This window comes from Balaenoptera physalus (assembly GCF_965194825.1).
Source record: "Balaenoptera physalus genome assembly, chromosome: 13".
Lineage (NCBI taxonomy): Eukaryota > Metazoa > Chordata > Mammalia > Artiodactyla > Balaenopteridae > Balaenoptera > Balaenoptera physalus.
In genome coordinates this window covers 65118332-65129581 of record NC_138892.1, presented here as the reverse complement: position 1 = coordinate 65129581, position 11250 = coordinate 65118332, and the positions used below count along the sequence as shown (strand labels likewise).

Sequence of the window (11250 nt, the reverse complement as noted above, 5' to 3'; positions counted from 1 at the left end):
CATGAGGCAGAGATCTGTCAGTTTTGTTCACAAACTTTTTTCCAAGCACCTAGAAACTGTGCTAAATATATATTTGTGGAATGAATTAAAAAGTTGGAAAGCACTAATTAAGACTAAAATATCTAGCAACAGACTAAGATGCTAGTTATTCCAAATTTCAGAATATCCTGCCACACAATAGGTGCTCAATGAGCATTTGATGAATGAAGGAACTATGTACTGTAATTTGAAAAGGAATCTCTGCACATGTTTCCACAGCCTCCATTTTGTGTGTATGAGTTGGAGTGTATCTTGACTTCTGCCTATTCAGTATCCAAAACCTATTTTGCCTTTTTCTACTTCAGGAAAAAGCCCTGTAACATATTCTACTATTCAGTGACTTTTGTTATCTTTCTTTCTTTCTTTTTAATTGAAGTATAGTTGACTTACAATGTTGTGTTTCAGGTGTACAGCAAAGTGATTCAGTTATACATACATATACATCTAATTTTTTTTTTTTTCAGATTCTTTTCCCTTACGGGTTATTACAAAATACTGAGTACAATTCCCTGTGCTCTACAGTAGGTCCTTGTTGGTTATCTATTTTATATATAGTCGTGTGTATATATTAATCCCAGCCTCCTAATTTATCCCCCCACCACTTTCCCCTTTAGCAACCATAAATTTGTTTTCTTTGTCTGCATCTGAGTATTTCCATAAACTCTGTCACCCAGAGATGGCTGCGGAATTTAAGAGCTAGGATAACATGATGAAGCTGCAGAGAAAGAAAAACAAATGAAATAAAGGACGCTTCTGAGGAATGAACTGTTGCAGGGATGGTCAGAGTGAAACTGAGCAGCACCCTTTGGGGCCCTCCCGGCTTCAAAAGCCCCTCCGTGTCCCCTGTTTCTTATCTGTAGAAAAAAGAAACCCAGGCCTTTCCTGAGTTCCAAAGAGCAGGCCCAAGCAGTTACTGATTAGGACAATAGAGTCACAGGACACCTAGTTCCTCCTGAAGGGATAAAGATAACAACAGCCTGATGCATATCTTTGAGTTGTACAGAAACTAAGACCCCCACCAAAGTGGAGGATGGTAAATACAAGCCAACCACAAGCACATAGACCCCAGGCTAATATTATAATGAACTGAAAAACAAAACAACAACAAACCTGCTTTTGCACCAAGTGGAAGGAGGTTGCTGTTAGGAACCAAAAGGTTCATTTAAAAGAAGGTAGGTAAATAAATAAATAAATAAATAAATAAAAGAAGGTAGGAAAATGAGTAAAGAAAAGCAACAAAAAAAGGTGAGAAGTGCTCGCTTCGGCAGCACATATACTAAAATTGGAACGATACAGAGAAGATTAGCATGGCCCCTGCGCAAGGATGACACGCAAATTCGTGAAGGGTTCCATATTTTTATAACACTGAAAAATTAAAAAAAAAAGAAAAAGAAAAAGGGCTTCGGGCCGGTTCGTGGTAATTAAGACCTGGAATGGGGAACCAGGCCTTCTCTCTTGGAAGTCCCTCAGCTGCGAGGGGAGCAGGCGACGGGGCCCCGCGTAGGCCGGGCCCGGTGGGTAGCTGTGCTGCTGGGCCGCCCCTCCAGGGTCCGGGGTCTGGGGCCCCGGGGGCGGGGCAGGCAGCGGGAGGAGCCACGCTCCTGGGGCTCCCGCCGGGGCTCCCTTTAACTCGGTGCCTTTTTTCGCTTAGGCGTTGCCCTCTGACGCCTCCCGCACCCACTGAGGGCTGTGCAGACGCTTCGCCTCCCTTCTCCTTCTAGTCACCATGTCCACCCTCCTTCCCACCCCACCGGCCCATTCTCCGGCCCCAGGATGCCTCCTCCCCTTCCGGGCTCTTGTGGCTTGTTCCGTAGAGTTCGTTTCGAACTTTTGAACCCACCAATCAGCGCCACGCGCCCCTCCTCTCTCCGCGGGCAGGGTAAAATCGGGCATCCGGCCGGGGACCTTGGGCTCGGAGGCGGGGCCGCGGAGGCCAGGGCGGGTCCGGTGACCGCCCTTCCGACACGTGGCCAGGGTCGGGGTATATAGGATCCCTCGGGGCCGCCTCCTCTCTCACTACTTCTCCCCCGGACTCCTTGGTAGTCCGTCAGTGGGAGAGCTTCGTGACCGTCCCCTCGCCTCCTCCAGCCCCGCAGAACCCTACAAGTCTCAGTCATGGTGAGTGGGGTCCCCGGGCGGTGGCGTTGCGGGGAGAGTGCGGAGTCCGAAGGGGCGTCGGGACCCCAGTCCACGTGGGGCCACGTTCCGGACGCCTCCAGGCAAACTGGCTTCTGGTGGCCATGCGGAAAGCCGAGTTCACCCGGGATACTCCTCTTCCGGCTCGAAGACGCGGCCTGGGCGCTGCCCTCGGTGGAAGTGGAAAGCCCATTTATTTGATCCTAGATAGAGGGCACCCATCCCCCCAGGGCCCGCTACCGCCCCAGGAAGGCCAGGGAACCTTCACACTGGCTCCCAAGGACTTGTGAAACCTGAAAATCCCTCCCATTTCCGCAAATGATCTCACTTTCCCACTGCCTTACGCACAGGACCCTGGAGCATCTCGTGTGCTCCCGCACGGTAGTTGCAAACATTTCTAGGCGTTGCCTCTCCAGCGCCCTATGACTCGCTGCTGAGTCATCTGTGGCCAGACTCTGGCGAGAGCTTTCAATTGCACCATCCTCACCTGTTGTCGGGCTCTGGGGAGCGCTTCCGTTCGCACCCATCCTCACCTGTGGCCGGGCCGGGGTGGGGTGGGGGGGGGAGCGCTTCCGTTCGCACCAATCCACCTGGAGGGATGTAGGCAGGCTCCTCCTTTGAAGGGAATTACTGTCACGTTGTTTAGTCCTGCATTTCTCGTGTTAATTTAGTGGGGTGTTTATAGCTGAAGCTTTCTACTTACAGGTTTAAAAAAAAAGAGTCCATAAAGAGAGATTTTCTTATAAAGTCACAGAGTAAACTAGTACTGACAAAGTATTCTTAGTTTTAAAGAAACCTCAAATTACACACAACTTGAGTATTTTCTATATAGCTTCCAGAGGTATTGGAAACAAATATCTGAGGAAATATCTGTTGGAAGTCTACCTTAAGTAGGCCGTGTGTATCAAATGTTTCAAAATAATATCTTTTTAAAAAGCAATGCAGTGAATAAATATTTACCTCTTTAGGGACTACCACAGTTATCAAACGTATGTCTGACTGTAACAACTTGCTTGAGTGCTTTTTACCAGGCAAGACCAAAAAGATACTGGTAAAAACGTGTTTCAGAAAGTAGTGGGGTAAGACAACTATACCCCAATAAAAAAAAGAAGAAGAAAAAAAGAAAGTAAGAAGTGGGACTGTTTAAAGGGCAGGAGAGCAGCAGTAGCAGCAGACCTATTAAGGCAAACACTGGTTAGATTAATAGTTCTTTTGGTTTTTTTTTTTTAAACAAGGGACAGGGGCTGCTTATCCAGTTAAGGCTAGACTAAGTGACTCCATCACCGGTGTCTCACTTCATCTCCCGAGTGGCCAGGGGAGAGTGGAGGGCAAGCAGTGGCCACAGTCTAAACCATACCGTTGCACAATGAAAGAAACTCAAAAGGCTTCAGTAGAAGTGCTTCATTAGAATGACAGGATCATCTCAGATACTTTATCTCCTTGGGACCTGGGGCTGTCATGGACAGATCTCTGGTTCTCTCCTGCTTTCTAGGGCTGTGGACTGTCCAAAGTCCAGTTAAAGGTAAACATGATGCAGTTTTAAATAGTCATGGGTTCATTAGAACAAACAACTCCCCTTTCTCCCACGGCTCTAGAGCTGGGCAAGGAGAGGCAGGTAATAGTGAGCTTGCTGATGAGGTCAGCAGACCATGATTGTTTTATGGGGAGTGTAGGTGAGAAGGAGGGGACCATAAATCAAAGGTTGTGAGTGATTGGGGTTTTTATCTTGGGTTATGAAACTAGGCCCTTTGAGATCTGAGGTGGTGTTGAATTTTCTTTAACTAGATTCTTATTAGCAGTTTTTAAAAACTTGAAACCCTCTTATTTGGTGTTGATATTTGAAAGACCTCTGTCTCCAAAGCCGCTAATCTGATTTATGATGGAAATACAATAAAAATCCTTTTATTTTTTCTCTTAAGTCTGTGGGTATAGATTCTATGTTCACTGCCTTATTTTACTAAGCAGAAATGAGTTTGGTAACATCCTAGCATCATTACATTTTTGAAATTATAGACGTTTCCACCACGTTGCCAGAGATATATGTACATTCTACTAGAAGACAGCTAATTTCTTAAACTATTAATTAAGTCTTGGTGACACTTCTAGCTTTTATTACCATGTGTCTCCGTCCTCCTCCCACCTTCCCCACCACTCTCCCCTCAAGATGCATTGATAGTGAAGGAAAATGTTTTTCCTTAAGATTAAATTCTTCCACAGGGTTAAAAGGCTGCCTCTGACCACAGTTTTTAAAATACAGGTAACTGCTGCTTATCTGTTGTTTTCTCCATGAGTCATATGGCTGTAGTTTGCTGGTTTAAGCTGGTTTTAAAGGGAGAGGCAGAAGCTCTTATCTTTAAAGAATAGGATTAAAGAGGGACCAGAATGAGCTCTAGTTACACAGTCATACAGAGAATGAATCAGAGCTGGAAGGAGGAATTTTGCGTGCCTTTAAGGAATCAGAAGGCCTATTTCCCAGGAGTTGGGGAAAATCTATTGCTAGAGCAGCTTGTGTCATTCTGAAGGTAGAAACCTGACCTTGAACATCTAATGTGGCTACAAAGCGAAGGTCTGGTCCCTGGTCTTGCCTAGTAGTTCATTAACATATCTGTGGTTTTCCAAAGCATTTTCTCTGAGTTAGGCTGTTGCTTGTGAAATAGTCCCTGGGCAGGAGTGGCCTCCAGAAAGGTGCTGATCTCTTCTGAAGGTTAATAGTCATTTACGGTGAATCATTCCTAAATGTCCCATCTGATGTGTCATATTCTGACATTTCCTTTCTTCCTCTCACAGCGTGAGTGCATCTCCATCCACGTTGGCCAGGCTGGTGTCCAGATCGGCAATGCCTGCTGGGAGCTCTACTGCCTGGAACATGGCATCCAGCCCAATGGCCAGATGCCAAGTGACAAGACTATTGGGGGAGGAGATGACTCCTTCAACACCTTCTTCAGTGAGACAGGCGCTGGCAAGCATGTGCCCAGGGCAGTGTTTGTAGACCTGGAACCCACGGTCATTGGTGAGTTGACCTCAGTAACCCCAATGAGATCCCGGGGGTCCGGGACAGGAGGTGTGTCCTGGGGGCTCCACTGATGCCCTGGGGTCGAGCAGACTTGTGCAGGTTGTTAGTGATGGGTGGCTGCTTCGTTTTCCTTTTCCAGATGAAGTTCGCACTGGCACCTACCGCCAGCTCTTCCACCCTGAGCAGCTCATCACAGGCAAGGAAGATGCTGCCAATAACTATGCCCGAGGTCACTACACCATTGGCAAGGAGATCATTGACCTCGTCTTGGACCGAATTCGGAAACTGGTAAACACAGTACTTTATTTAAAGTAGATGAGAGTTTTCTCTTACAGTTTTGAGAGACCAAACTACAAGAGTCATTCTTTGCACACTAAAATGAGCTTTATACTGCCCACTAAATAACCGGACTTCTAAACCAGATGGTCCTGAGTTATGGGACAACTATTTGGGGTGGGGATAGTGTTCTTTTGCCTCTTTCTGTGTCTTAACAAGGCAGATTTGGGCAATTTCTCATTCAGTGAGGGCAGTTTACCTGAAGTCAAGGTGAGTACCAGGACACCTTAACTGTTTTACTGACATTTAAGACCATTAAACATCCTTGTTCATATTAATCAGGCAGCTTCCCGGCTTCAGGCTGAGACATCCCTTTTTATTTAGGTCATCTTAGTCACAGTGAGTAGGTGGCTGACTGGCATGTAACTAATTGATCAAACTCATAAAAATTGGACTGCTGACATGTTATTACAGAAAGGTCATAGCAAAAGAAGCCAGTGTAACACTGACTAGAAATAGCTGACACTGGAAACTTCCAACAACACTGAAAGTGGAGTCAAGGGAGCTCGCTTGTTACAGAAGCAAGTATAAGTCATTGGAACTTTGAAAGTATTAAGATATAATCACAGAAAAAGCAGTACCCTCGTTTTCCTCCTAGAGCTCAGGGCAGTGTGGACTGGCCCTGGGGCAGAAAAATCTAAGGCAACTATTCACATCGGTAAAGTTGATAAGTGTTCTGTTTGGATCATTTTAATTAAGAGTCTGACAATCAGATGACTCTGCTCCTTAGGCATGTGGGCAGCTTGTAAGTAATTAAAAATCAAGAATGAAGGCCTGGGTGGAATAGCTTGTCGGGAAATCACATTATGCTAAGCCCAGCAACAACTGGTCTATTCTAAGAAGAATGGCCTTACATCATTTATGGCTTCATACTTTTTCAGATGTTTATCATAGTCTTCCCAGCAAAACTGGGCTAATGGTTCCTATGTTTGCAAATCAAGCTTCAGCTACAAGTACTGACTTGGAAATCAGGACCTGCCTTTAGGGACAGATAAACCTAGTAAAAGCCATTGAGGGTTCTGGAGTGAAGTTCATTAACTACCAAAACAATTGCATTTGTTCTTGGTGTTATTGCTGTGTCCACATGAGGCTTAATGGGTGAAATTGGTAGACTAGGGTCTACCCTGGCATTGATCTCATTCAGAGTATGGACCCACAGGAGAAGTGAACTAGGGGCTCAGTAGAGAATGTCCACAAATCTCTGAGCACCTTGAGAAGTGAAGATTGTCAACAGAATACTTTGTTTGAAATGACAAAATCATCCTTTCATACAATAGCCAGAATAGCTCAGTTAAGTGGTGGAAAGCCCCAGTGACACAAGGACATGGAATTGTGATAGTAAATCGCCTTTCCCAGAATGAATAGACTTTCTGGTAACTAGTGCTTGCTGTGCCAAGCACTGTTCCAGATACTCATTTAATTCTCAACAACCTGAAGTAGGTTACTATTCTCCTCATTTAATAAATGAGAAAATTGAGATTGAGAAATGAATTTGGTCAAAGTCACACGGCAAGGAACAGGTAGAGCCAGATCCAGACCCGGCCTTACTCCAGCACCGGGGCATTGGATCTTGGCTATTCTGTTGTGTTCCAGCTCAGAAAGCAGCTGCCGAAATCTGTAAGACATCCATTGTACGGGGCTGGTGGTCCCAGGCCTGCTGTTGGTAGCTCTCCAACTGATAAGAGGTTGCCTTTGTTCTGCGGTCACAGCAAGGGCACCAGAGGTTGCCCTCCCAGTCACCAAAACTTGAGCCCTGCATTCATTCCAGACCTCATGATTCCTCTGCCTGCAGAAGTGAAAACAGTTCATTTAAAATAGCCTTTTAACAGATCCCCTCCCTCCAGCTCCCAAGAGTTGATTGTGAAAAGTTTCTCTGAATCACTTAGCACTTAGAAGCTCTTTAGGACTGCTTTCTTAGCAGGTATTGTTCAGAAGATTTTTTTTAAAGATCTCAGTCAATGTGATTATGGATTCAAAGAAGTCATTGCACCTTTCACCAAGGCTAAAATTAAAACTCCTTTCTTTTGCAGGCTGACCAGTGCACAGGTCTTCAGGGCTTCTTGGTTTTCCACAGCTTTGGTGGGGGAACTGGTTCTGGGTTCACCTCCCTGCTGATGGAACGTCTCTCTGTTGATTATGGCAAGAAGTCCAAGCTGGAGTTCTCCATTTACCCTGCCCCTCAGGTTTCCACAGCTGTAGTTGAGCCTTACAATTCCATCCTCACCACCCACACCACCCTGGAGCACTCTGATTGTGCCTTCATGGTAGACAATGAGGCCATCTATGACATCTGTCGTAGAAACCTCGATATTGAGCGCCCAACATACACTAATCTTAACCGCCTCATGAGCCAGATTGTGTCCTCCATCACCGCTTCCCTGAGGTTTGATGGAGCCCTGAATGTTGATCTGACAGAATTCCAGACCAATCTGGTGCCCTATCCCCGCATCCACTTCCCTCTGGCCACATATGCCCCTGTTATCTCTGCTGAGAAAGCCTACCATGAACAGCTTACTGTAGCAGAGATCACCAATGCTTGCTTTGAGCCGGCCAACCAGATGGTGAAATGTGACCCTCGCCATGGTAAATACATGGCTTGCTGCCTGTTGTACCGTGGCGACGTGGTTCCCAAAGATGTCAATGCTGCCATTGCCACCATCAAGACCAAGCGCAGTATCCAGTTTGTGGACTGGTGCCCCACTGGCTTCAAAGTTGGCATTAATTACCAGCCTCCCACTGCGGTACCTGGTGGGGACCTGGCCAAAGTACAGCGAGCTGTGTGCATGCTGAGCAACACCACAGCCATCGCTGAGGCCTGGGCTCGCCTGGACCACAAGTTTGACCTGATGTATGCCAAGCGTGCCTTTGTTCACTGGTACGTGGGTGAGGGCATGGAGGAAGGAGAGTTTTCTGAGGCCCGTGAGGATATGGCTGCCCTTGAGAAGGATTATGAGGAGGTTGGAGCTGATAGTGTTGAGGGAGAGGAGGAGGGTGAAGAATATTAACCTGTCTGCTGTAATTTTACACTCTTGTCTTGGGACTGTCTTATTTGTGTTCTGTGGAGCTGCCCATTGTGGCCCTATCTTGTCAATAAAAGTGATATTTCTGTTTTCAGTGTCAAGCTGTATCATAGTAAATATTTGCTCTGCTTATTCAAGGCCAGTTTGGGATGGAGGAGGCTGGCAGTTTCCATCTTATCATTTGCTCAGTGTTTCAAGTGGCTTCTGTGTACTGTGCCAAGGGGTTTGTCTATTTCACTTAGACCTGAATTGATGACTGGTTATAAAATCATTTTGTGAGGCAACAGGCTCACATTGGGCCAGTGTTCAAACTTCAATGTGGATGTGAATCTCCTGCAGATCTGAATCTGTAGGTCTGAGGTGAAGCTTCAGATACTGCCTTTTTTCTTTTTTTTTTAAAGCTCCCAGGTGTTCTTGGTCGGCTGAGACCATATATGGAGTAGCAAGGGGTTAGGTAACATAGCTAATAAATGGTGGAGCCAAAATTCAAGTCGCCAGCCAGGCTGCCAGAACTATTGCCGTCATTATTCATAAAATATTGGAGTCATATGGGGAGGGCTTGGAATTGTGCTGATTTATTCCATACTTAGCCAAAACCTACAATGGCAGATAAGATTGTGCTTTAAGAAGTTACTGCTGGGGCTTCCCTGGTGGTGCAGTGGTTGAGAATCTGCCTGTCAATGCAGGGGACACGGGTTCAAGCCCTGGTCTGGGAAGATCCCACATGCCGCGGAGCAACTAGGCCTGTGAGCCACAACTACTGAGCCTGCGCGTCTGGAGCCTGTGCTCTGCAACAAGAGAGGCCGCGACAGTGAGAGGCCCGCGCACTGTGATGAAGAGTGGCCCCCGCTCGCCGCAACTAGAGAAAGCCCTCGCACAGAAACGAAGACCCAACACAGCCAAAAATAATAAATAAATTAATTAATTAATTTTTAAAAAATGCTACAGTCCTAAAAAAAAAAAAAAGAAGTTACTGCTTGGGGACTTCCCTGGTGGTCCAGTGGCTAAGACTCCGTGCTCCCAATGCAGGGGGCATGGGTTCGATCCCTGGTCAGGGAACTAGATCCCACATGCCACAACTAAGAGTTCGAATGCCACAATTTAAGATCCCAAGTACTGCAATGAAGACCCGGCACAGCTAAATAAATAAGTAGAAGTTACTGCTTGGAGAAAGTGGAGCAGGCCGAGACACAAAATTACAATAGTCTCAGGTTGTTATGGTGTTGGTCCTTGACCCAGTGTATGTCATTGGGAATATTTGAAGTAGGGGAATAATAAGGAAAACTGAAGGAATGTGTGTGTAAGAAAGATTGGAGAGGAGAGCTCCCTAATTCGGACCCTATTCCGAGAACCTGTTGGAAGCAGTGTGGTTCTTGAGGTGGGGGCAGGAGGCAACTATGAGAAGTTGAGGGTGGGGGAAGAATGCACATGAATGTGCGGGTGGCTGGAGAGTTGGTGATTGGTGCTCAGGGACCAGTGGTGTGGCCTATAATGTTGAACCGAGCAATGAAAAATGACAAGGGTGATCAGAGGGCCAGGTCATGCCGAAGGGAGGAGCCAGCTTTGGTGCTTAGGTCCTGGCCTGAGAGGGGAGGCCAAACAAGTGGCAGGAGGGGGGAGCTGGGTGCAGACCTGTTCACCTGAGCTTATTCCGATGGTGCTCCGTTACCATCTTTCTTTTCCTCCTGGTGTTTTCATCTCTTACCCATTGCTCACCTCTGCCCCCTTAGTCTTTAAGGAGAGCATTTTATTTTTTAAAATATTTATTTATTTATTTGGTTGCACTAGGTCTTAGTTGGGGCAGGTGGGCTCTTCAGCTGTGGCATGTGAACTCTTAGTTGCGGCATGCATGTGGGATCTAGTTCCCTGACCAGGGGTCGAACCCAGGCCCCCCTGCATTGGGAGCGCGGGGTCCTATCCACCGTGCCAAGGAGAGCATTTTAAAAATGAACATTCTGGGGCTTCCCTGGTGGCACAGTGGTTAAGAATCCATCTGCCAATGCAGGGGACACAGGTTCGATCCCTGGTCCGGAAGGATCCCACATACTGTGGAGCAACTAAGCCTGTGCGCCACAACTACTGGGCCTGCGCTCTAGAGCCCGCGCGCCACAACTACTGAAGCCCGCACGCCTAGAGCCCGTGCTCCGCAACAAGAGAAGCCACTGGAATGAGAAGCCCGCGCACCGGAATGAAGAGCAGCCCCCGCTCTCCACAACTAGGGAAAGCCTGCGCACAGCAATGAAGGCACAGCAACGAAGACCCAACGCAGCCAAAAATAAACAAACAAATAAATAAATACAATGCACATTCTGGGAATTCCCTGGCAGTCCAGTGGTTAGGACTTGGCGCTTTCACTGCCAAGGACGAGGGTTCAATCCCTGGTTGGGGAACGAAGATCCTGCAAGCCATGAAGCACACCAGAAAAAAAAAAGAAAAGAAAAAAAAAAGCACATTCTGTCTTGGAGCACAGCACAGCTTCCAGCCTGTGCTGTTTCGACTTTGTGCTTGGAAGGGTCTTGCAGCATTCATCATGAGAGCAACCGTGGTCTTATGCCCTTCAGGGCAAGGCCCAGCCCAGCCCCATCCTTGAGTACAAAGTCAGCTATTGCTACTCAAAATGATGGGCCACATTCCTTCTGCAGCCTGAGCATGGGAGTTCTGGGGTGAAAATGAGCCTTGGAGTGGCTGGTCACCCCAGCTGTACTC

General features: G+C 47.0%; 1 protein-coding gene across 1 annotated transcript; it reads left to right on the top strand.

Moving 5' to 3' along the window:
• Positions 1–2008: 2008 nt before the first annotated feature.
• Positions 2009–8645, top strand: LOC309641416 (tubulin alpha-1C chain). Its single transcript, XM_082421442.1, has 4 exons — positions 2009–2157; positions 4963–5185; positions 5328–5476; positions 7555–8645. The coding sequence occupies exons 1-4, from the start codon at positions 2155–2157 to the stop codon at positions 8527–8529; spliced, it is 1350 nt and encodes a 449-aa protein (XP_082277568.1). The 5' UTR covers positions 2009–2154; the 3' UTR covers positions 8530–8645.
• The last annotated feature ends 2605 nt before the right edge of the window (positions 8646–11250 follow it).